This window comes from Amblyraja radiata, chromosome 13 (genome assembly GCF_010909765.2).
Source record: "Amblyraja radiata isolate CabotCenter1 chromosome 13, sAmbRad1.1.pri, whole genome shotgun sequence".
Lineage (NCBI taxonomy): Eukaryota > Metazoa > Chordata > Chondrichthyes > Rajiformes > Rajidae > Amblyraja > Amblyraja radiata.
The window spans coordinates 44868866-44896353 of record NC_045968.1 but is presented as its reverse complement, the minus strand read 5'-3'; the positions used below and the strand labels follow the sequence as shown (position 1 = coordinate 44896353).

The 27488-nt window shown below is 41.4% G+C and overlaps 1 protein-coding gene across 1 annotated transcript in view; it reads left to right on the top strand.

The window, feature by feature from the left end:
* atp1b3 (ATPase Na+/K+ transporting subunit beta 3) overlaps nucleotides 1–15228 on the top strand; it is a 40320-nt gene extending 25092 nt beyond the window's left edge. The window contains exons 3-7 of the mRNA XM_033031919.1: nucleotides 4605–4712; nucleotides 4792–4985; nucleotides 5070–5126; nucleotides 11765–11842; nucleotides 14514–15228. Coding sequence (XP_032887810.1) covers nucleotides 4605–4712; nucleotides 4792–4985; nucleotides 5070–5126; nucleotides 11765–11842; nucleotides 14514–14681 — 605 coding nt within the window. The 3' untranslated portion in view covers nucleotides 14682–15228. The remainder of the gene's footprint in view (nucleotides 1–4604; nucleotides 4713–4791; nucleotides 4986–5069; nucleotides 5127–11764; nucleotides 11843–14513) is intronic.
* The last annotated feature ends 12260 nt before the right edge of the window (nucleotides 15229–27488 follow it).

Here is a 27488-nt window from a genome sequence, read left to right as displayed (position 1 = left end):
CAGCACTCCAAAGTTCTGATTGTTAAAAGTGATTTACGGAAGGCGTGATGAGGCTGATCAGGCTTAATCCTGATTGAATATCTGGTGGTGTATTAAGTTTGCTGACGGCACAAGTCAAAACGACAACTTTGATTGGAAGTAGCCTCAGTATACGTAAACTTATAGGCTCAAATGCCTGACAAATTTATTCAGAACCTGGGCCTTTCAATACATCTTAGAAATCTACAGGGTTGTACCTTACAGGCAAAAGGTGACATGGCCGTGCTTATGGATAGTTTGTGGGATCGGGAGCATTTTCTACTATATAACAGAACACTGTGGATGTTATATGGTTCATTTCAGGTTTCTTGCTGTGTAGAGCTTGAAAAAACCCTTGCTTATCAGTTTTATTCTTGTAATAAATGCATTGTGCTGGTGGAACTCAGCCAGTCAGGCAACGTCTCTGGAAGTGACGTTGTGGGTCTGGACCCTTCATCAGACAGATTCTAATAGGGAGGCAGAAAGCTGTAAGAGAGCTGGGGACAGAACAAAGCAACGCAAGTCATAAAGTCATGCAGCGTGGAAACAGGGCCTTCAGCCCAATTTGCATGCCAACCAACATGCCCCATCTACACTAGTCCCACCTGCCTGCATTTGACCCATATCCTTCCAAACCTATCCAATCCATGTACCTGCCTAAACCTTTCTTAAACATTGTTATAGTACCTGTCTCAACTACCTCCTCTGGTATCTCGTTCCATATACCTACCTCTCTTTGTGGGGGGGGAAAAAGTTGCCACTCAGGTTCCTGTTAAATCTCCCTCACCTTAAACCTATGTCCTCTGGGTCTCAATTCCCCATCTCGGGTAAATGCTAGTCTATTACCCCATCTATTCCTCTCATGATCTTATACACCTCTATAAGATCACCCCTCATCCTCCTGCGGTCCAAGGAATAAAGTCCTAACCTGCTCAACCTCCCCATATAAACTCAGGCCCTGGAGTCCTGGCAACATTCTTTCCTGCACCCTTTCCTGCTATTATCTAAATGGTGGCCGACTAGGAAAAGGGGAGATGCAGCGAGATCTGGGTGTCATGGTACACCAGTCATTGAAAGTGGGCATGCAGGTGCAGCAGGCAGTAAAGAAAGCGAATGGTATGTTAGCTTTCATAGCAAAAGGATTTGAGTATAGGAGCAGGGAGGTTCTACTGCAGTTGTACAGGGTCTTGGTGAGACCACACCTGGAGTATTGCGTACAGTTTTGGTCTCCAAATCTGAGGAAGGACATTATTGACATAGAGGGAGTGCAGAGAAGGTTCACCAGACTGATTCCTGGGATGTCAGGACTGTCTTATGAAGAAAGACTGGATAGACTTGGTTTATACTCTCTAGAATTTAGGAGATTGAGAGGGGATCTTATAGAAACTTACAAAATTCTTAAGGGGTTGGACAGGCTAGATGCAGGAAGATTGCTCCCGATGTTGGGGAAGTCCAGGACAAGGGGTCACAGCTTAAGGATAAGGGGGAAATCCTTTAAAACCGAGATGAGAAGAACTTTTTTCACACAGAGAGTGGTGAATCTCTGGAACTCCCTGCCACAGAGGGTAGTCGAGGCCAGTTCATTGGCTATATTTAAGAGGGAGTTAGATGTGGCCCTTGTGGCTAAGGGGATCAGAGGGTATGGAGAGAAGGCAGGTACGGGATACTGAGTTGGATGATCAGCCATGATCATATTGAATGGCGGTGCAGGCTCGAAGGGCCGAATGGCCTACTCCTGCACCTAATTTCTATGTTTCTATGTTTAATAACATCTTTCCTATAACAAGAGCCTTACCATTCACTGCGTAGGTCCTGCCCTGGGTTGACTTCTCAAAATGCAACACCTCGCACTTCTCTGTATTAAACTCCATTAACCATTCCTCAACCCACCTGCCCAACAGATCAAGACCCTACTACGATGTCTGATAACCATCTTCGCTCTCTACAATACCACCCACCTTGGTGTCTTCTGCAAACTTACTGATCATGCCTGGTCCATTCTCATCCAAATCATTTATAAGCAAGTGATAGGTGGATCCAAGTGAGGAGGGGAGGGTTGATTGGCAGATGGGTGGAAAAAGGGTCGAGATGAAAAGAAGACAAAAGGGTGTGAGATGAGGAGAGAAGATGCGTGAATTGTGAGGTAAGAGGAAGGGGTATAGATGGAAGGGGATGGGGGGCTGGAAAAGGGAGGACAGGATAGTGGAGAATGGATGCGTATTCACCTGGGGCACAAGCACGAAAGAGCGGAGAAAAAAGAGAGAGTTGGTTAGTTACTTAAAATTGAAGAATTCAATTTTTGTAATTTTTTCAAACAAATTTTAATTTCTCACCTGGCTTGTTTGAACCTGAATCAACATCCATTATTGATGAAATAAATTAGTTCATTAATTAGTGTTGGTTGTTTGAAACTTTTGTCAGATTTATTTAAATAGCCTTGCCCTGACACCGTCCCAACTTCTTGAGCAGGTATGAACGTTTAATGGCTTACCATGTTTACTGGGATACCTGAACTATTTTGTAGTTCATTACTGATGCAATCATTGTTGGGTGAGCGTGTTATCACCAAAGCTTTCAGTTCGATTGGAACAAAATTGGAATGCAGTAGTGATTGATGTTGGTCAGTAAGTAGGATATGGGATCAATGGCCAGATTTGAAGGGTTGAAATCAATAGGGTCTCTGCTGGCTGATGGACAGGTTCGCTGACGTGTGACCTTCACAGAGAGTTAGCCTCTACTGTGGGCAGGAAAAATAACTTTATTTCAGGCGACAGGAGAAATTGCCGATATCTGTACCTGCGTTGCTTTCTCAAAGTATTCTCTTTGGAATTCTGAACTGTGCACACTGGATAGTAAATATTATAGTGCATATTTCAAGAATAAGAATCACCTTTTCGGCTTTTATAAAGTGAATTGATATGTGGCAGCAGCAATTTCCATCTTCGGTTGTCTGCGGCATGTTCTTGGCATCCCATTGAAGGAAAATGGAAAGCAGCAGTCCTTTCAGAAGCTCAGATGCCAAGCACCCCAGCATTCATCAAGCAAAGAAGACTTCACTGGCTCAGGCACATGTACTGCATGGAAGTACATCCCCAACAATAAACTACTTGGAAAGTCAGCTGAGCCAAATGGCTAGCAGGGTGCCCATAGCTCCATTTTAAAATATATTAGCAAAAGAGATTTTCTTTAAAACCCATCAATGGTGATTGTTCAGCAGCTGATGACAGAAGCCAATGACAACATGGGATGTACCACAATGACAATCAGTGGTTTCAACAACTCTGAAGCAGAGGTCAGTGCTGAGGCCACGGAAGCATAGATCTTATTTTGTCACGGCCAATGACATTTTCATTTGTGGCCACTCATGACAGAATCTCTTTCCAGAGTCAGTTTATTTTCTTATCTGTGGATGTAGAGTGCTTGACGTGGCCTCATCAAAGATTGAAAGCTGACCACGCATCATCTCCCATTGTTGGAAGGTTCCCAACAAGATTTATCCCAGTCTCCAAGTGCATTCTTTCTGCATTTTACTGGAATAATATTGACCGTTTATTCAATATTTTTAAAGTGTGGTTATGGTGGACTCTTAATGTGTTCATCAAAGATCTAGAAATTCAGTTGTGGAGGGTGAGGGGGAATTCTGCGGCAATACTGTACATGACGGCATGGGGATACAGAAATCAAGCCCTCAGTTATTGCCCCATGAGGATCGAGATGTCACGGTCCAAGCCTAAGGAGGCCTGCAGTAATATTGGGGAGTGGTAATTGGTGTTGGTGCGAAGGGACTTGCCTGAAGTGGGTCCCTGTCTAGCGCTGATTTGGGAAGATTTTCATTGGGTTTAGACTAAATAGTGAGAGCAGATGATGCTCAAAAGGAAACCCGCAGGAAGGACATCATACAGCGCGCCTTGAAGCACAAATTGTTTAGTTTAGTATTTAGTTTGGTTTTTAGTTTAATTTAGTATTGTCACATATACTGAGATACAGTGAAAAGCTTTTGTTTGCTTGCTATTCAGTTTTAAAAAAAGACCATACATGAATACAATCAAGCCGTCTACAGTGCAAAGATAAAGGATAAAGTCTACAACATTTAGTGTGAGGGAGTGCAAGGATGACTTATGTCAGTAACTGTCCAGTCAGGTTTCCAGAATGGTGCAAAGAAATGTGGAAGTCTTATGTTTCATCCCAGAAAATCTTTCTATAAGCCGAGAAAAGCAGCATTTTGCAATTTGAATGTCTTGGGTAATGCAACATAGTTCTGGTGTAACCTTAAGGAAGATAGATAATAAAAAGGTTAACCTTTTCCAATATAGAAAGAATGTAGCTAAATGTTTAAAACTTTTTCAGTATGAAATTTATTGTACCAACAGATATAATTGAAGTAGTTAAGGCAGTGACAATAATGACATTTATAAGATATTTGGCCGGGTACAGGGAAAGGATAGGTTTAGAGGGATATGGATCAGGTGCAGAACATTGGGACCAGCTTGAATGGGACATCCTGGTCTGCATGGGCGAGTTGGGCCAAAGAGCCTGTTTCCGTGCAGCATGACTATAATTATTGAAATATTTCCTTTTACTTGTAGGTCTTATGATCAGGCCAAAAGTAGGATCTGCCCTAGAAATTGTATTTAACAAATCTGATGCCAAGTCTTATGAAAAATATGTGACTGCTCTCGATGGCTATCTGAAACGTAAGTACTGATCAACTTAAAATGGTTTGGTGTTCTTTTTGCATATTTCAAACTTACTGAAATACTTCTTTTTAAATAGCTTATGATGATTTGCTGCAAGCACAAAAAAATATTATTTGCCGTCCTGGAAAGTATCTTGGGCAGCCTGATGATTTATTGGAGAAAGTGGCATGTCAATTTAACCGCACATTGCTTGGTGAATGTTCCGGAACATATAATAGGAGTTTTGGCTATAATGAGGGGAAACCGTGTGTCCTCGTTAAAATGAATAGGGTAAGTACTTCTCAAATATCTGTTTGAAAATCTGTTCAACCAGCTGATTATTGGAATTCATTGCCATGCACTCTTCTCTTTTAGATAATTGGACTAGAAGCAGGTGCAGGAGACAAGCCTACATTAAACTGCACATCCAAGGTTAGTTGTAAAACAATTCAGTAGTGGGTTCTCTTTTTGTTAAATGTCATCTTAGCCTTAGATGAATCTACCAGGTTTTGGCTAAAACGTGGTAGTAACAGTTTAGCCATCTCTGTTTACCTGTGTCCTCTCCGTTCCACCACAATCCCCTACTACCCATCCCCAACAACCTCATCCCCCAGCATATCCAGTGAAACCATCTTCACTTTTATCGTAGAACTAAATTGGTGGAAGAACCTTTCAGATCTTAAACTTGGCAAATTGATTTAGAATTGTCATTGTTACAAACTGCTTTGCTAGTGTACACGTGGCTACAAGTTTTGTATTGCTACTTCCCAATCTTTAATTATTTTTCTTTGGAGGTATTTTTTAGCTTTTAAGTTTTAATACTTTTATTTTCTAATCTGCCTGACCTAAAGATCCACTGCCTCTTGGCATGACCACAAGCTTCAGACTATGCATTGTCAGGACCAGACTCAGCCTCAGCTCAGCAATTTCGGTCAGACTTCGGTCTGAATGACAATAAAGGCTATCTAATCTAATCTAATCTTTCCTACAGTCCTGAAATGGTTTGTGTTTACAATATTAGATATTGGCACATATATCTTGTGTAAAATGTGTATATATATAAATATATATATTGACAGAGAGAGAGATTTATAATATTGGAACTTTATTTTTAAGTTTATTTTATCACTGGTTCTGTTACATAACAATTCATAATTTTTTTTGGTCCTCTGATATATAATCAGAAAAATTGAAGTTAACCTATTATGCAATTATAATTTAGCATTAATATAGTTTCATATTCAGATGTTTATATAATGGAATAAAGTCAATTTGATTTTACACATAGATATCAATGAAGCTTTTTCTTTTCTGTAGTTGTCCATTTTCTCCTGCAGATCTGCTTGTGCGCATTCCAGTTAGTTGACCATTAATGCAGCATTGCTTGTATGGGTTGTCAGCCCTTCCCTGCACTCTTGGTCAAACTACTGCTGTGTAGGTTAGTCCCAGCTTCGCGATTCCTCCGAGCCCTAGCTGTTCCTGTGCACCACTTCCCATCCTTCACCCTCACCTAGCGACCCTTCACACTCACGAACTGCCTCAGGTACCACTGCCAAAGAATCAAGCCACGCTCTACGTTTATCAAAGATTTGGACCTTGAAGTCTTCCTCCAGGTCTCCATGGCAGGTGAGAGCATAAAGAAAATAGGATCGATAAAGCAAGGGTGCAGGTGTATGTAAGATATCAAGAATTAGCAAAGATGGCAGAAATCTTTGATGAAAAGCGTCATTTGAGAGATTGAATAAGAGAGGTGCAGGAAAGGAGGAAAAATTGAGGAGAGATTCATATAAACAGATAATCAGAAATAGAAAGACCTTGGCTGATCAAGGAAGAATGAAAGTAAAATAGATAAGAAGAGCTATATATGCTCCCTGCCATGAGGAATACTGTACGGACTAAATGGTAAGTATATGTATGTTTTACTATTAAAATGAATGGAACGTTATCTAATTTTTCAAAACGAAATCACTTTTATCATGCATAGATTAATTATATTATTTGCTGTATTTTCCCCTACTCAAGGTCTCTATGCAATCTGCACTAGCCACCCTCACTCAAAAAATAATCTGTGGTGCAGTCTCTTTAGGCCATTGACTCTGTACCATTCAGCTACTGTTGTACTTGAGATGTAAGTCAATAGAACTTGACAAGACCCCTAAATGCCCCACCACCTCACTAGTGGTGAAATGCTCAAATGTCTAGTAATAAAAACACACATGGATACTCAGACAGCCCCTGCAGAGAGGATAATTGCTAATTTAGAAAGAGTGGCATCAAGTTTCCCTAGGAATGAGTTTATAGCCGCTGAATATCGATTGTGAAACTTGTTCTTTTAGCATCTCATCTGCATCCTGGATAAACTAGTGGCAGTAGTTGTATAGCTGCTGACATATTGCTTCTCAGTTGCTAACAATGGTCTATGCATCTTGTCATCAGAAGCCTTTGGGTAAATCCTGGAAGGAGCTGGAGAAGGCTATGGGAGTTTGGATGGGGAGGGAGAATGGAGAGTCAAATACAAGTCCTGAAAAATTCTAGGAATTATACCTGCACTTCCTGGCCCAATGCATAAGGTGAAAAAGCAAATTTAAAAACACTGACCTGGGTTAAGAGCAAGGATGACAGACAAGTACCTCCATTGGTATTGGTTTATTATTGTCACATACACTGAGATACAGTGAAATACTTTGTTTTGTGTGCCATCTCGGCACATCGTACCATACATGAGGACAACAGGTGGTGCAAAAGAGAAGGGAAAAAGAGTGCAAAATATAGCATTGCAGAGAAGGTGCAGATAAGAGAGTGGATGGGATGCAGCGAGATAGTGGAAGATTAATTCTTAACATATGAGAGGTCTGTTCAAGAATCTGAAAGGAGTGAGGAAGAAGCTGTTCGTGTATCTGCTGCCCTGTACTTTTGAGCTCCTGTCTGATGGGATGGGGAATGTCCGTGGTGTGAATGGTTCTTGATTATGTTGGCTGATCTGTGGCAGAGTGAAGTATAGATGGAGTTGATGGGAGAAAGATGGACTGGTCTGTGTTCACAATTCTCTGTAATTTCTTGCTGTCTTGGGCGGAGCAGTTGCCAATCCAAGCCGTGATGCATCCCAATAGGATCCCAACGGTGCATCTGAAGAAATTGTCAAGATTCATTGAAGACATGTTGATATGTTTTCTTGGCCCGCAGCATCAATGTGGTTGGATCAGGATAAATTGATGGTGATATTTACACCAAGGTACTTGAAACTCATGGCCATTTTCACTTCAGCACCATTGATGCAGAAGGTGGCGTGTACTCCCCCCCCCCCCCAGAAATCGATGACCTGCTCCGCCACTTTGCTGACGTTGAAAGAGAGGGTGTGTATGAAGGAACTGCGGATGCTGGTTTATACTGAAGATAGACACAAAATGCTGGAGTAACTCAGCGGGCCAGGCAGTATCTCTGGAGCAAAAGGACGGGTGACGTTTTGGGTCGGAACTCTTCTTCTGACAGAAGAAGGCTTCCGACCTGAAATGTCACCAATCCTTTTTCCGCAAAGATGTTGCCCGACCCGCTGAGCTACTCCAGCACTTTGTGACTATCTTTGAGAGAGAGGTTGTTGTCTTGACACCATTCTGCTAAGCTCCCCATCTTCTTCCTGCACTCCATCTTGTCAATGCTCCAAATCTATCACACCAAGGTGATTTCATCCACAAACCTGTAAATGGAATTTGGTTCCACAGTTTTGAGTGTACAGGGATTATAGTAAGAGGCTGATAATGCAGCCTGGTAATGTACTCTTGTTTTTGAACATGCATCACCATATTTCCATGCCCCACCCCAATGCACTTTCACACTTTAATGTAGTTTTGCGTAGCTCACATTCTCCCATTTTGATATGAGTATTCATGGACTTAAAGAGAGGAATTGGTTGGAAGAAGATGTACCAAATACACGGAAGCTTTCGGAATGGTGTCTTTAGTTAGCTGGGAGCAGTTAAAAGAGAACCTAAGTTGAAGATTTGAAGAATGCTGTTCATCAGGTGAACCATTGGATAATGGTCTTCTTCTAGTGGAGCCCATAGATCTAATCCTGTGAAGTGGTGAAAATGGCAGATATTGTTCATGCCATATTTAATTACATTACATACATGATTTACTATATAACAGTTTCAATGTTTGCTCAAGTCAGTTTCTTAGAGAACCCTAAATGACTGCTTTGCACAAAGAAGTTTGACACTGTAGTGGAAGTAACAGTAAAGTGGCTTGGGGCTGAAATATTGTCTTCACATAGACAACTACAATAAATCTCTGGCTCTCAGTGGAAATCTTTTGTTCTGCATGATTTAAGGAATATTTTAAAATGGTGAGCATGGCAAGTCCTCCAATTAATATACAGTCTGTATTAAACCCAGCTGTGTTGCTGGCTGTTGGTGTCTCATTGCAGATGGATTCTCCTTAAAGTAGAAGTTTGTCTCTGTGCAAAGCTAGCTTCAGTAACTGCTCATAGTTCCTTAATCTTGTGTATCCTTAGTTCCAAATATGTACATGGCTGCAGAAGTTCGAACAACACATTGTGTAGGTCATAAGGTCATGTGATAGGAGCGGATTTGGACCATTTGGCCTATTAAGTCTACTCCACCATTCAATTAGGGCTGATCTATCTCTTTCTGTATATTTGGGAAATTAAATATTTATAGATGTTTAATGAATATAACATTGGATTATTATTTTTCTACTTTCTTTATCTATTTTATTTTACTTCTACACGACAACCACAACTTACAACTAAGTAAAATCTCTTGTAGATTCGGGATCTACCAGTCACTATTTACTTCAAAAGCTGCAGCAAGAGCACGTACAAATATTTTATACACCAAAACTTTAAAACCACTTATGTTTCAACATTCTTTCATTTTGCATGTGTGGAGCAAGACGATTAATTTGATTTGGTAAATGGCGACAAATCTTGAAAATTGTGCTTGAAATAGTGAAGACCAGTTTCTTCAGCAGCAAAAAGTTAAAGTCTGCAGGAGTAAGCTTATTTTCTTGTCTCAATCCAGCATTACTCAGCACTGTATTTCTCAATGATGGCTTTTTCTTTTCCTGCACTCCTTTAGAATGGAATGGAATGGGTTACAGAACAATGGTAACTTCCTTAAAGTCCTCTTCTGTCCACATACTAACTTTTAGTACCAGGGCTAGTGAATGTGTGATTCTGATTTGTCATTATGTGAATTCAATGTACAAAGTAATATTAACAGTGTGATTGACTTGTATGGATTTCTTTACTAAGCCAGTTGAAGGATATAAGAAATAGGTAAGAAAATGGACAAAGAACACAATTAACCATGATCGCACTGAATGCAGAACAATTTCAAGGGGCCATATGACCTACATGTGCTATTTTTATATTACATTTATTTTTGGAGAATATGGTTGTTACTGGCAAGATGAACACTTTAATGACCATCCAAAATTGTTCCACTAAATTAGTGGAGAGCTTTATCATTGATTCACTGCAGCATGAATCAATGATGCTCCCTGTAATGAAATGTATGCAGGATTCAAGGTGGGGAGCGGCAGGTTTTGATGCAACAACAATGGAATAGCTGTACATCATAGTTAAAATGGTTTGCAACTTGGAGATGAAATTGGAGCTAATAATATTCCTATTATACTGCTCCCCTTGAGCCTCAGGCTAATTGTTACACTGCAGCCACGGTGTAAAGGCAGCAGAGCAAGCAAGTGTTTAACGTGGTAGTGGACAGGGGAACAAGCAAGTGAGGAGATGGGCCAGAAAGTCACTCACTGTAGAATTTCCAGGATCTTAGAGCCATGTGTTATTGTAACTGGAGCAAGAACAAACTACAGTAAGAAATCAGTGGGTCGGGCAGCATCTGGGGAGACAAAGGGATGGCTGACGTTTCAGGTCTAAACAGCGTATCTATACTATTGCAAGATGTCGACCTGAAACATGACCATGCCCCTTGCCTCCACCAATGTCACGTGACCCGCTGAGTTCTTATTGCAGTTTGTTTTACACTCCAGACTCCAGCATCTGCAGTCTCTTGTGTCTCTGTACTTGCCTAACTATTTCAATTAGGTTTTGGTCTGGAGTTGCAGATAGACTTGACCAGGGAAGGACAGGAGACTTACTTTCCCAAAAGGTATCGGTGAACCTGATTGTTTTAAAATCCAGTAATTCCATAAACATCTCACTGATATTGATGTTTTATTCTACATTTATTTAATTACTTTAAGGTCAAGTCCTCTATAAATTTGTCCAGCCACTGAACTGCAATATTACTGTCCCTGCTTGATGTATTGTTCTCTGACATTATTACTCCTGCATTCTGACTTGTGCAAAATCATTTATGCTTCGTTCAGCAAGTTTAATTTCATGGCAATTTCCAGTGACGTGTAGTTCTAAACATTAATTTGAGTGAAAGTGTCTCAAATTGAAGACGGAGGAAACGTTTTTGATTAAATGTTTCTCAGATCTGAACACATTCATTACATGCATTCGGCAGTCGGAAAACACATTGCTCTCCTAAATTTTAGGGGCTAGAGTCTGAAGGCTGAGAGTGAAGTTTGAAAGTGGTTACAGATTAGATAGCTTTTTCTTTCTGTCTGTATCATCCAGGCTGAAAGGGCACAAAAATAAAGTAGGACTTGACTAAGCATACTTTAAGCATTGAGATTATTTTGTTTTTATTAACAAACTATATGGACTATTTTATCTGAGTGAATATCAGGGAATATTATTACCGTTATTTAACGTATGATTTTGTTTTTCCTACTTCATTTTGTTTTCCCTTCTACCTTAAAACTCAAACCAAGCCTGCATGTATCCACACAAACGTTAGCAATGCTGAACTTTGCAGTGTAGCCCATCACATAAATTCACTAAAGTCCACAGGCTACTTGTCTGCAGTTCCAAATTTAAATATTTTTGCAAAATAATAAATGTTTTTAAATCAATTTTTAAAAATTAACACGTACATCATAAGCCAGCTGGAACCTTTGATGAATAGGATAAATGTAACCAACTATAATATCAGAGGTGTAAACAACTATTTTGTCTTTATGCAGAAAGAACCATACGTGGATATGCAGTACTTTGGATCATTTGATAAAATGTACTATCCATATTATGGCAAAAAAGCCCATGTAAGTGTGCTTCAATTTACTACCATATTTGAATCTCCATTGTATTTTGAGATTTCTGTTAGTTTGGTCTGTACAATGCTCTCCTCTGTTTGCTGGTCTCGACTCAATGGCTGTATGTGCTGGATCAATTGAAATTTACATCCATTGAGTTTTGTTAGCTAAGGGTTTGATGAGATATTGAGGTGTTACTCATTTGGGATCATCTGGATGAATGGCCCAAGGGAACAAGACAGGCCTCTTTTTGTTCCTAACCAATGGAGACATTTTGCATTGGAGTAATGTGCACAGTTCTGGGTGCCTCACGATAGGAAGGGTGTGGTTGCACTGGTATGCAAAGCAGTCGCACCAAGACGCTGCCTGGATCTGAGGACTTTAGTTATGGGAGAGATTGGATTGTTATGATTTGTTTTCCATGGAGCAAAGGCGGCTGAGTGATATAGATTAAATTATAAGAGGTGCAGAACAGTACATTAAGGAACATGTACTGGTCATGATGCAGATCTGTCTAATCCCACCTACCTGCCCATAATCGATATTGTTCTCTTCCCTGTCTGTCTAAATGTTTCTTAGTCTCTGCTGTCTGTATCCCCTGGTAGTGCATTCCAGGCACCCCCCACTACCTGTATCTGCAAGATAAACATTGTGAAATGAATCTTTAAACTTCCCCTCTCACCTTAAGCCTATTATCTCTAATATTTCACATTTCTACCCTGGGGAAAAGATGATCTAAGCCTCTCATACTTTCATGAGATGGCCCCTCAGCCTTTGACATGCCAGAGAAAACGATCCAGTTTTTGGCTTAACATCAACTTTTGGTTAAAACTCCAATCGAGTCAACGTCCAGATGCACCTCCTGCACCCTCTCCAGAACCTCCACATCATTCCTGTAGTCTGGCAGCCAGAACTGCACACAATGCTCCCAATACAGCCCAACCAAAGCCCAGTACAGCTCTACAACATGACCACAACATGATTTCCTGTCTCTTATACTCAATGCATTCTTTACCACGCGATTCACTTCTGTTAACTCTTTTAGAATCTATGGACTTGCACTTCAAGATACTTCTGAACATCAATGCTCTTAAGGATGTGGCCATTTTCCTGTGTCCTTTCTTCTTGCACGACCACCTATAATGCAATACCTCACACTACAACAAAAGCATCTCACTATACCTTGGTACACTAAACTAAAAATTAAGCTCCATATTCTATTTCACCACCCAAATTTATATTCTGCTGTACCATTTGATAAACTTTCTCACTATCCACCACTCATGAGCAAACCTATTCATCTACATATTTATCCAGATAATTTATAATATATCACAAACAACAGTCTCAGCTCCACAGCATGCAATACACCACAGGTCACAAACCTCCAAACAGAAAAAAAACACACCTCTACCACGACCAAGCTGATTTTTGTCTTCAAATCACCAACTCACTATGAATCCCATGCCACTTAATTTTCTGGACCAACCTACCATGAAGGATCTTGCAAACACACTCTCCTGAAATCCATGTAGACAACATCCACGGCCTACCATGGTCATAAAGTATTAGACCAGTATTGTACAGGATGAGGCTCTTTGTTCCACAATGCCAAATTAAACTAATCTCCTCTGCCCGCATGTTTCATATTCCTGCATTGCTTTCATACCCTATATGCCTGTCTAAAATCCTCTTAAACGCCACAATCATATCTGCTTCCACCACAATCCCTGGCAGCGCATTCCAGATATCCGCCACACTGTGTTAAAAAAAAAATTGCCCCGCACATCTCCTTTCAAATCTTCCTTTCTAACCTTAAAGCAACATGCTAAATGTCAATGACATTCCCACCCTGGGAGAAAGGCTGTGACAGTATACCTTGTCTAGACCTGCCATTGTTGTCTATGTTTCTATTAGGTTGCCTGTCAACCTCTCACAATCCAGAGAAAACAATCCAAGTTTGTCCATCCCCTTCTTATAGCTAATAGCTTCTATTCCAGACAGCATTCTAGTAAACTTCTTCTGCAACCTCTTTGAAGCCTCTGTATCTTTCCTGCACTGGGACGAGTAGAACTGCACACCATTTGGCCTCACTGAAAATGTTCTACATCTGAAATATGACTTCCTGACTCGTGTACTCAATGCCCCTAAACCAACACTTAAATTGTTCATCATCTTCATCAATTAGGATAAATGAACAGAATCTTTTTCCCCCGTGGTTGGGATATCAAGAGCAAGAAGGCATATGTCTAAGGTGAGAGGAAGGAGTTTTAAATGGGAATTAAGCAGCAAGCTTTCTTTGCACACAGAGTGGCTGATATCTAGAAGTCACTGCCAGAGGAGGTGGAGGAGTCAAATACAGTCACTACGTTTAGGAGAACATTGGTCAGGCACTTAACTAGGCTTAGAAGGATACAGGCCTGATGCACGCAAATAGGATTAGCGTAGGTGGGTAAAAACGTCAGCATTGACATGGCAGGGGGAATTATTAATTTCTGCATTGTATAACTTTGTGTCTATCGTTGCTCTTTGGTAAGACTCATAACTATTGACAGATAGTCTGTTGGCTTCCGTGGAGTTGGGGAGTTTACCCCACCAGCTGAGATCCAGTGGGTAGTACCCCTGAAGAGGTGGCTTTCAAATACTGAATATTCATTGCTTTTGTCTTTTTGTTTTGTAGGTTAACTACTCTCAGCCTCTGATTGCTGTAAAAATATTGTTGGGCACCAATGACACCAACAGGGATTTAATGATCGAATGCAAGGTAACTGGTACCAATCTGAAGAACAATGATGATCGCGACAGGTTCTTGGGTCGGGTAGCTTTCAGAGTTTATGTAACAGAATAGCATGAATGGAAGAGCTTGCACGATGACTACTCTGTTGTCTTGTTTTGTTATAATGCGCTGGACCTGCCATTGTAGATGTGTGACCACTTTGAAGGGGGTATGAGCTAGATGGCATTTTATGGTAGCATCATGTGCTTCCAGATATCAAGTATTAAAATAAATCCTAAATACCTAGCTGCCTGCCTTGCCCCTGCCCAGCCCCCTTGTTGGACCAGTTTATGCACATATTAAGACATCATTGCCATAATTAAGGGATCTGTAAATAGCTCTACTTAACTTTGAATAATGGCGGTCTTTGTCATTTTGTGCTGTGATTTTTGCTCCAAGTGAATGTCTAAAGCTTAATGTGCTGTTGCTGTGTACATATTTAATGGATTAACACAGGTTAATGTCCACATAGAATATGAATGAAAAAATTAGGAAGCAAGATCAAAGATAATGCAGGCTGACCATAAAGATTTTATAACCTTTGCAGAATTATGTCTTTCGTGCAGATGCCTTAAAACCTGTATGAAAAAAATAAAATAAAACTGGATTTTAAACTTTTTTTAGAGTGCTGATTGGTGTCATTATTTTTTTTAAACATTTAGGAGACAATTTTTCTCTTTCTTTGAGCAGGTACATTTAAAGTGGCAGTTCATTCTGCCTAATAGAAATGATTAATGAATGGCAGGTAGAGTTACGTTGATAGTACATTAGCCACATACACTTAATTTGTAACAAAAATATACAGAAAACTCTAAATTATGTATATTCACTGCTGAGATTGATAGTTCTGGACATGGGAGGAGTTAACCGGTATACAATGTATTCAGACCCCTTCACTTTTTCCACATTTTGTTACGTGACAGCCTTATTTTAAAATGGATTAAATTATATTTTTTATCATCAATCTACACACAATACCCCAGAATGAAGAAGCGAAAACAAATGTTTTGAAATTTTTGCAAAGTAATTAAAAAGAAATAACTGAAATATCACATTTACGTAAGTATTGAGACCCTTTGCTATGACAATCAAAATTGAGCTTAGGTTCATCCTGTTTCCATTGATTATCCTTGAGATGTTTCTGCAACTTGATTGGAGTCCACATGTGGTAAACTAAATTGATTGGACATGATTTGGAAAGGCACACACCTGTCTATATATGGTCCCACAGTTGACAGTGCATGTCAGAGCAAAAACCAAGCCATGATGATAAAAGAATTGTCCGTAGACCTCCGAGACAGGATTGTGTCGACACACAGATCTGGGGAAGGGTATAAAACAATTTCTGCAGCATTGCAGGTCCCGAAGAGCACAGTGGCCTCCGCCATCCTTAAATGGAAGAACTTTGGAACCACCGGGACTCTTCATAGAGCTGGCCGCCCGGCCAAACTGAGCAATCGGGGGAGAAGGGCCTTGGTCAGTGAGGTGACCAAGAACCCGATGGTCACTCTGACAGAGCTCCAGAGTTCCTCTGTGGAGATGGGAGAAACTTCCAGAAGGACAACTATATCTGCAGCACTCCACCAATCAGGCCTTTATGGTAGAGTGGCCAGACGGAAGCCACTCCTCAGTAAAAGGCACATGACAGCCCGCTTGGAGTTTGCCAAAAGGGTTGTTTTCTCTGGTGCTCTGGTCTGATGAAACCAAGATTGAACTTTTTGGCCTGAATGCTAAGTGTCAAGTCTGGAGGAAACCAGGCACCGCTCATCACCTGGCCAATACCATACCTACGGTGAAGCATGATGATGGCAGCATCATGCTGTGGGGATGTTTTTCAGTGGCAGGAACTGGGAGACTAGTCAGAATCGAGGGAAAGATGAACGGAGCAAAGTACAGAGAGATCCTTGATGAAAACCTGCTCCAGAGCGTTCTGCACCTCAGACTGGGGCGGAGGTTCACCTTCCAACAGGACAACAACCCTAAGCACACAGCCAAGACAACACAGGAGTGGCTTCATGACAAGTCTGTGAATGTCCTTGTGTGGCCCAGCCAGAGCCCGGACTTGAACCCGATCGAACATCTCTGGAGGGACCTGAAAATAGCTGTGCATCAACACTCCCCATCCAACAGGACAGAGCTTGAGAGGATCTGCAGAGAAGAATGGGAAAAATTACCCAAATACAGGTGTGCCAAGCTTGTAGCGTCATACCCAAGAAGAGTTGTGGCTGTAATCGCTGCCAAAGGTGCCTCAACAAAGTACTGAGTAAAGGGTCTGAATACTTATGTAAATGTGATATTTCAGTTATTTCTTTTAAATTACTTTGCAAAAAGTTCTATACACCTGTTTTTGCTTTTTTTATCATGGGGTATCGTGTGTAGAATGATGATAAAAAAAAGAATTTAATCTATTTTAGATTAAGGCTGTAACGTAACAAAATGTGGAAAAAGTGAAGGGGTCTGAATACTTTCTGAATGTACTGTAGATAGGGAAACAAAATGATGGTAGGAGGTAGAAGATTTGCTTTGAACTTGCTGAATAACTGAGTGGCCTCAAATCTGTGGCTCACATGCACTTTCATTTTGTGTTTTTAACAATAGTATTAGATTTCCTGTGGTTCAATTTCCAAGCGACAATGTTAAGGATCTCATTTACTCGAACATACTGTGTCTTAAACAAAACTACTGGAAGACTTAGTCCAGGTTAGCTGATTATCTGTACCTGATTAGTACAAATGTCAGAGGTTATGGGGAGAAGGCAGGAGAATGGGGTTAGGAGGGAGAGATAGATCAGCCATGATTGAATGGCGGAGTAGACATGATGGGCCGAATGGCCTAATTCTACTCCTATAATTTATGACTTATGATCTTATGACTTGTTTTAAAACATATTTCAGAGTTTAAATTACGAAAGCACAGAAGATTGTGTACGGAGTGTTGGTAAATTGGATCAGCATAGATGGGTACTTGATGGTCTGCATGGACAGCTCCATTTCTATGCTACATCACAATTCTAGTTTTCCAGTGACTCTGTAAGGCTTAACTGAGATCCTTATTTGGAATTATTCTGGATCAATCCAGTTCTGAATCAATGGTCCAATGGTACATTATTCACATACAACCTAGGTACTGTGAAATTCTATTTGTATTTCTGCACTCAATTCAGTAAAATCACACGATGCATAAGCCAAGGTCAAGAGTGTAACAATAGTAGATTACACTGGGGTAATACGCCAGAGTTGCCAAGTTTCTGGCGCCATCTTGCATCCTTTGTTCAAACTTCTTAAAAATGCAGAGTCTTAACTTGGCCATAAAGGCCGGTTATCCTGGCGGCAGCACTGGGTCAGAGTTACAGGTGTCGGCCTGGCCTGCCGGTGATGTCGGTGTCCTCCGCTGCCGTGTCCGATCCGCACGCTCATGACCTCCAGCCGTGCCTGATTCAATGGATCCCTGGGCCTCTGCAAGGCCTCCATTGGCCCACTCCACAGACACAGCCACCCGCGATCGCACCGTCCCCACGCCCACCGCTCTGACTCCCACAGTCTACCTCAGAACTCCCAGAGCACCATCCTGTGGATGCAGGAGGCAAGCCCCCAGCCCGTTCATCTTCACCAAACCTCTCCTCTCTCCAACACCACTGCCTGCTTGAAACCGCAGCTCACTGCTATACAGCAACATTTTTCTAATTCCCTTGGAGCAACAGACTGAATATCTAGCTAGAGTCTCAACGGTTGAGCACCTTTGGGGGAAAAAAGGGACATTTTCTTTTATAATTATATATGGTATGTTCAGGAGCAATTATGTTTTGCCAAGACTTGCTTCCAGATTGGAAAATAAGCAAATATTTTATATTCCATAAATTGATTCCATTATCCTTGGATCCTTCCACCGCAGTTTCATGGCTAGATCCAACTACATGGGACAATCACTAAACCTGTAGATGTTCAGCTAGGGGCAGAGTGATCAGGGGTTGACAACCCAAGAATGTAATCCCTGCATTTTGCATCCTTGTATCCCTTCATTATCACCTCTTCCCCAGTCAAGAATAGGCCATTATGTGCTCCACCCCTCCTTGGTCATCTGTTTGCCGGTTCTGCTTTGTTCTGGCCTTTTCTCACCTCCGGTTCCCTCCCCTTCCACTTTCAGTCAGAAAAAGGGTCCCGGCACGAAACGTAACCCATCCTTTCTCTCCAGAGATGCTGCCTGACCTGCTGAGTTACTCCAGTGCTTTGTATCTATCATACCATACTCCTTTGTGCATCTGCAAATCCATCTTCGCTCAAGTCCTGGCATCTTAGGCGCATATCTCAACCACAATACAAGTATCACCAAATCTGAGACACGTGGTCATTGTGCAAAGCCAGCTCTTCAATTACTAAACCAAACCTGTTAGAAAATCAAAAGATGTACCAGATGAGGGTCTCTCCTGCAGATTTCATCAATTTGCCAAATAATTGCCTCCATATTACTAAGCAGCTCTTTATCTCTTACGCCCATTCTGGGATATTTTATACATCTGCCCTTAATTTTATTGCTCTCAAATTGTTTTAATCTGCAATATAATCAATATAAACAACAGATATTACTGAAGCATTCAAAATGCTGATTTCAGAGCCATAATTATGAAGCGGTGCCAAACTAACTCAAACAGAAGTTGAGTGAATGGAATAATGAGTGTGTTCAAATCACATGTCAAATATCAAAATAACGAAGGTGTGATGTTGCTGTATTTTCGAGATAGAGGTTAAGAGCCAAAACCAAGTCTGGCTCGCATGCATCCTGTGGTGCTGCTAAAACTAATCTTCTCACACCTTCTACTCATGGCTCGTGAAAATTGTAATTGGTTTCTCACTTATTATAATCTAGGTTAAAATTTAATTTTACTCAGCTTTCCAGTAATGAATAGATGAAATTTCACTGCTTAACCCATTTTCGATTTTGCTTTGTATTTCAAGATGAAAATATGAGGGGATAACAATGTTGGATGAAATCTAAATTCAGACTACAAATGTAATGAAGACTTCATTCCTTGCCTGTACAATATTCATTATAAGCTACACATCCATGCAGCCTGCACTTGTATCACTGCTCGTGAGCAGAGAAGAAATCAGATAACTAAGGAACTTGCCTTTGAGTTTGAATAGTTTTTCGTCACATCTTGCAGTAATCAATATTATACAGTACTTAAACATATTTCGCAAGCATGAATATTTATTCTATTTTGACTTTCCTTATATAGGCTTGTGGCCATTCTCTTTTCCCCCTGTAGTAAATGGATGAATGACATTGAACTAACATCAGATGTGAGTTTTGTCGTGATCAACAGCCAACTTTAATCTAGAGATACAGCATGGAAACAGGCCCATCGTGTCCATGCCAAACACCTGTTCAAGTTAGTTTTATGTTATTCCACTTTCTCATCCACTCCCTACACTCTCGGGGCAATTCACAAAGGACAATTAACCTAAAAACCTTCATGACTTTGGGATGTAGGGAGGAACCCGGAGCACCCGGAGGAAACCCACATGGGCACAGGGAGGATGTATAAACTCCACGCAGACAGCACCCGAGGGCAGGATCGAACCTGGGTATCCGGGACTATGAGGCAGCTGCTCTACCAGCTGCCCCCACCGTGCCACCTCATTCTTACAGCTGATATTTAAGGCTGAGTTATTGTCCTGACACCATGACTCTAGGTTCCCAGTCTCTTTCAAGTAGTTCATCCTCGATGCAAAAATAACAGATAAACCAGTATTTGGCCTGTCCTTAATCTTGTTAGATCAATTATTGTGAGCCAACTTTTCATGTAAAAGACTGTCACTATTTTCTAGGTATTTTGAATCCAGTTTTAGCTGGGACAACCGCATTGGCAGAAACGTTATTCAATCTACCTGGATGTTTCAAGAGGATTTTGTGAATCCTGTGTTATTAGTTAGTTGAAAGGGTTAACGGTATGCTTGATAAAATTTGATGATTGGATAAAAAGGTACCATGAAAAAACAATTACCAGTAAATGTCTGCTATCATTTGTTTAGGCTCCTGGTTTACAGACTTAGTAAACAATTCGGAGCAGAGGATAGCTTATAAAATTTCCTAATTAGACCAAGTAATGTGGTCAACTTAATAGTGCGTTATCTGAGAAAATTAAACAAATTATTTTAGACTTTAGAGATACAGTGCGGAATCATGCCCACACCGATCCCCGTACACTAACACTATCCTACACACTAAGGATAATTTACAATTTTACCGAAGCCAATTAACCTACAAACCGATACGTCTTTGGAGCGTGGGAGGAAACCGGAGCACCTGGTGAAAACCCATGAGGTCACAGGGAGAATGTACAAACTCTGTACAGACAGCACCCGTAGTCAGGATCAATCCCGGGTCTCTACCGGGTCACTATGTCACTGCCGGCCACTGTTGCAACATCATTGACCATATTTTACAGAAACACCCTAGCCTTAATTTTCAGTGTGAAATATAGTCATTGCAAAATGAGATTGAAATGTGTAGCATTCAGAACATCGCAGTGCGTGTTCCAGGAACTTTCATTAACAAGTGATGTCAACTCAACACTAAATATTTAACAATATTTATTCCTTTTCTAGGACAGCATAAATCGAAATCCATCACTGTAGTAATAAAATAATTACCTTTAACCCCGAGATATGGACTGTGGTCAACAATAGTCGACGATGTAAAAACTACCATGACTGGGCATTTGTAATATTTCACTTCAATCATAAACCAAGCAATGACCTTGGTAAACGTATCGAGTGGTGTGAGTTTATCAAGAAGAAAATGACATCAGTGTCAATCTGAATGGCTTCAGAGCCAAACACTGTCATGAAACGATTGGGAAATTTGAGTAAGTAACAAAAGAGGGGAGAAACATTGTCCACAGTATCAACTAATTTGGAAAAGGAAAAATTAATGAGTTCCTCTTTCTGGTTTCACTCAAAATGCCTTCCAGGCAATAGTTGCTAACATGTAGATGTTGGATTCTTTGTCTGAATTAAATGTAAGTTTGGGGGGTGTGGGTGAGCGGTGGCAGGATTGGAAGGGATCGATGGACAGTATTTAGCTTCAGTAGAGATAGAAGCAAAAGATATTTGGTTCTCCACAAACCAGCAGCTGAGGAAGGCAATGAGATGGCAAAGACACAATGGGTGCAAGCCTCCTATATCACGGGACTTTCATGATGCTACCTCTGTTAACACATTACTGCATTCTGGTTAAATAGAAAAAGTTGGGGGTGCAATATATACAATATATATATATTATAACAATATATACATTAAATATTTTTAGTTCCAAATTTGGAAAATCAGCATGGCTGGTGTTGCTGATGAAATATTGGAAAATGGCTGACTATTAAAAGCTTGATTTATATCACAAAAGCAAAATAGTAAATTTGGAACTCCCGAGTAGGTCAAGCAATATCAGTAGAAAATGAAACACTGTTTTTGACACAAACTATCATTCTTTCACTCCCTATTAATGTCACATAACTTGCTGGGTGCTTTTAGCATTTTCTGTTTACTGCTTTGGATTTTCAATAACTGTAGCTTCTTGTTCCAATTATCTATCATAGTTCCTGGGTTTGCAGGGCAGTGTAGGTGCTGCATGATTTTGGTGTACATGGCCTTGATTGCCATTTTACCGTGGTAGTGTCACAGAGTCATACCCCCCCCCCCCCCTTAAACCTATATCTTCTGGTTCTGGATTCCACAACCCTGAGAAAAGGGCTCTGTGTATTTGCCTAGGCCCCTCTTGATTTTAAACATCTCTATAAATCACCCCTCAGTTGCCTACACTTCACTGAATGAAGTTCTAGCTTCCCTAACCGCTCCCAATCTCTCAGTCACTCCAGACCCGGGAACATCCTTGTAAATCATCTCTGCACTCTTTCCAGCCTAATGGATCTAGAACAGGATGAACTGTGTAGCAAAACTGAACACAATATTCCATGTACGGCCTCACCAACATAGTGATGGAAGAATAGACTAATAAACTTTAAGGTGAAGGGGAAAAGATTTAATAAGAATCTGAGGGGTGACGTTTTCACACAAAGGGTGATGGATGCATGGAACACGCTGCCAGAAGAGGTAGTTGGGGCAGGGACTATCCCATCGTTTAAGAAACAGACGGGTACATGGATAGGTCATGTTTGGAGGGATATGGACCAAATGTGGGCAGGTGGGACGAGTGTAGCAGGGACATGTTGGCTGGTGAGGGCAAGTTGGGCCGAAGAGCCTGTTTCCACACTGTGTCACTCTATGCTCTCCATTTGCTGATTTGCCCCCAAAGGCAAACAGTGAACTCATTTTGTTAGAGGAGGTAGTCACCATGTACAGTATATCAGCATGAAAGGACTTACGAGTGAGACAACAGTGAGGGGGATGGATATTAAGAACACAAGTGTGGAAGTGAGAACAGATAGATTACACTCAGAATAAAGTTGGGTTAAGTTAGATGATAAGGGTATCCTGGTTGAAACCATGCCAATGTTTCTTAGAGCAGCTTGTATTGGAGCCGACCAGGGAGAAGGCAATTCTGGATTTAGTGCTATGTAATGAACCGGATTTGATAAAAGAACTTGTGGTTAAGGAGCCATTAGGAGGTAGTGACTATAATATGGTCAAGTTTAATCTACAATTGGAGAGGGAGAAGGGTAGATCGGAGGTGTCAGTGTTACAGTTGAATAAAGGGGACTATGGAGCCATGAGGGAGGAGCTGGCCAAAGTTGACTGGAAAGATACCCTAGCAGGGATGACAGTGGAACAACAATGGCAGGTATTTCCAGGAATAATACAGAAGGTGCAGGATCAGTTCATTCCAAAGAGGAAGAAAGATTCCAAGGGGTGTAAGGGGCGACCGTGGCTGACAAGGGAAGTCAGGGACAGTATAAAAATAAAAGAGAAGTACAACGTAGCAAAGATGTGCAGGAAGCAAGAGGATTGGGTAATGTTTCAAGAGCAACAGAAGATAACTAAAAAGGCATTACGGGGAGAAAAGATGAGGTACGGAGGTAAGCTGGCCAAGAATATAAAGGAGGATAGTAAAAGCTTCTTTAGGTATGTGAAGAGGTAAACATTGGTTTAGACCAAAGTTGGACCCTTCAAGATTGAAAAAGGTGAATTTATTATGGCGAACAAGGAAATGGCAGATGAGTTGAACAGGTACTTTGGATCCGTCTTCACTAAGGAGGACACAAACAATCTTCCTGATATACTAGTGGCCAGAGGATCTGGGGTGACGGAGTAACTGAAGGAAATCCACATTAGGCAGGAAATGGTGTTGGGTAGACTGATGGGACTGAACGCTGATAAATCCCCAGGGCCTGATGGTCTGCATCCCAGGGTACTTAAGGAAGTGGTTCTAGAAATCGTGGAAGCATTGGTGATAATTTTCCAATGTTCTACAGATTCAGGATCAGTTCCTGTGGATTGGAGGGTAGCTGATGTTATCCCACTTTTTAAGAAAGGCGGGAGAGAGAAAACGAAATTATAGGCCAGTTAGCCTGACATCGGTGGTGGGGAAAATGCTGTAGTCAATTATAAAAGATGAAATGGCCGCACATTTGGATAGCAGTGACAGGATCAGTCCGAGTCAGCATGGATTTACGAAAGGGAAATCATGCTTGACTATTCTTCTGGAATTTTTTGAGGATGTAACTAGGAAAATAGACAAGGGAGAGCCAGTGAATGTAGTGTACCTGGACTTTCAGAAAGCATTTGATAAGGTCCCACATAGGAGATCAGTGGGCAAAATTAGGGCACATGGTATTGGGGGTAGAGTGCTGACATGGATAGAAAGTTAGTTGGCAGACAGGAAATAAAGATTAACTGGTCCCTTTCAGAATGGCAGGCAGTGACTAGTGGGGTACCGCAAGGCTCGGTGCTGGGACCGCAGCTATTTACAATATACATCAATGATTTAGATGAAGGGATTCAAAGTAACATTAGCAAATTTGCAGATGACACAAAGCTGGGTGGCAGTGTGAACTGTGAGGTTGATGATATGAGAATGCAGGGTGACTTGGACAGGTTGGGTGAGTGGGCAGATGCATGGCAGATGCAGTTTAACATGGATAAATGTGAGGTTATCCACTTTGGTAGCAAATACAGGAAGGCAGATTACTATCTAAATGATGTCAAATTGGGAAAAGGGGAAGTACAACAGGATCTGGGGGTCCTTGTTCATCAGTCAATGAAAGTAAGCATGCAGTGAAGAAAGCGAATGGCATGTTGGCCTTTATAACAAGAGGAGTTGAGTATAGGAGCATAGAGGTCCTTCTGCAATTGCATTGGGTCCTAGTGAGACCATACCTGGAGTATTGTGTGCAGTTTTGGTCTCCTAATTTGAGGAAGGACATTCTTGCTATTGAGGGAGTGCAGCGTAGGTTTACAAGGTTAATTCCCGGGATGGCGGGACTGACATATGCTAAGAGAATGGAGCGGCTGGGCTTGTATACTCTGGAGTTTAGAAGGATGAGAGGAAGTCTTATTGAAATATATAAGATTATTAAGGGTTTGGACACGCTAGAAGCAGGAAACATGTTGGGGAATTCAGAATCAGGGGCCACAGTTTAAGAGTAAGGGGTAAGCCATTTAGGACGGAGACAAGAAAACACTTTTTCTCACAGAGAGTTGTGAGTCTGTGGAATTCTCTGCCTCTGGAGACCGGTTCTCTGGATACTTTCAAGAGAGAGCTAGATAGGGCTCTTAAAGATAGCGGAGTCAGGGGATATGGGGAGATGGCAGGAACGGGGCACTGATTGGGGATGATCAGCCATGATCACATTGAATGGCGGTGCTGGCTCAAAGGGCCAAATGGCCTACTCCTGCACCTATTGTCTATAATGTCAAACAGACAGGGAGATGGAGTGGGTGGGGCCCCACCAATAGCGGTGACTACCAGTTATTCCACTGCAGTAAAATCTGATGCTTCTGCGACTCTTTCAACAACAGGAAGGTGAGCAAGAGCCATAAAAGTAGAAACCGCAGATGGAAGGAAGTTGGCACTGTGCTACTGAGATGCATTTGGAAACCTGGCTGAAGAAATTCATTGCTCTGGGACAAGCGAGCACACAGCAATAACAAGAATAAGCCAAAGGAGCAGAATTAGACCATTTGGCCCATCGAGTCAGTTCCGCAATTCAATCATGGCTGATCTCTTTTTCCCTCTCAACACCATTCTCCTGCCTTCTTCCCATAACCTTTTGACACCCTTACTAATCAAGAACCTATCAATCTTTGCTTTAGAAAAAATACCTTATGACTTGGCCACCACCGCCGTCTGTGGCAATGAATTCTAGAGATTCACCATCCTCCGGCAAAATAAATTCCTCCTCATCAAAGATACACTTAGTTGAAGAGAATACAGCAGATAGTGAGAATCTGAAACTTGGAACAGCACTCGGCACCTCTACAGCATTGGTGGTGATAAAAACACAGAATATAATGTAACACCCTTCAATCATTGCACAAACGGCAACATAGCCCAGCCAATGCTTCGGCCCAACTTGCCCATGCTGATCAAGATGCCTCTCTGAGGTAGTCCCATCTGCCTGTGTTTAGCACATGGACCTGTAAACCTTTCCTGTCAATGAACCCGTCTAAATGTCTTTTAAATGTTGTAACCGTACCCGCCTCAACAGCTTCCTCTGACAGAACGTTCCATATCTCCACCATCCACTGTGTAAAAAAGTCAGGTCTCTTTTAAATTACTCTTCTCACATTCATTCTATACCCTCTAGTTTTAAACTCCCCAACCCGAGGAGAAAAACCATGACACTCCAATGTTATCAACGTCCCTCATACTCTTATGTCTCTCCAAGGTCACTATTCAGCCTCCTGCACGCTAAATGAAAACAGACCCAAGCTATCCAGTCTCTCTTCAGAACGTCTCCAGTTCTGGTAACGTCCTTGTGAAACCTTTTGAACCTTTGCAGCCTAATGACATCTTTCATTGGGTGACCAGAACTGCCCACAGTACTCCAAGTGTGGTCTTATCAATGACTTGCATAAATGTAACATCACGTTACAACTCCTGCACTCAATGCCCTAACTGATGAAGGCAAACAGGTCAAAGCCTTCTTTCTCACCTTGTCGACCTGTGTCTTCACTACCAGGGAACTATGTAACTGCATCCTAGGTTTCTCTGTTCTATAACAATCTCCAACGTCCTACCGTTTATCGTGCAAGACTTGCCCCGGTTTAACTTAACATGGAACACCTCACACTTGTCAGAGTTAAATAAACTTCATTGCAATTTCTTGGCCCACTTCATGTAGATCCTGTTGTGACTTTTGATAACTTTCTTCTCTGTTCACTGCACCACTAATTTTGTTGTAGTCCTCAAACATAATAACCATGTCAACAACATGGCCATCCAAAATTGTTAATATAGGTGACAAACAGTGGAACTAACAGTGATCCCTGCAGCACACCATCGGTCACAAGCCTGCAATCTGAATAAAAATCCTACATTACCATCCTGACTCCTTACACCAAACCAATTTGGAATCCAAATGGCTAGCTCACCGTAAATCCTAATGTGATCTAACCTTGGAGATCAACCCACCAAGCAGGATCATGTAAAAGTTCTTGACAATCCTCTTGGTTTTCACTTCAAAAAGCGCAAACAAATTTGAGACATGATTTTCCGTACTCAAATCCATGCTGTCTATCCCTTACCAGTCCTTGCCTTTCCAAATGCTGATAGATCCTGTTGCTCAGTATCCTTTCCAGTAACTTCCCCACTGATATCAATAATACCGCTGATGTTAGGCTCACTGGCTTGTAGTTCCCAGACTTGCCCTTGCAGCCGCCTTCAATTAATCCACTACATTAGCCAGCTTTGCGGCATCTCATC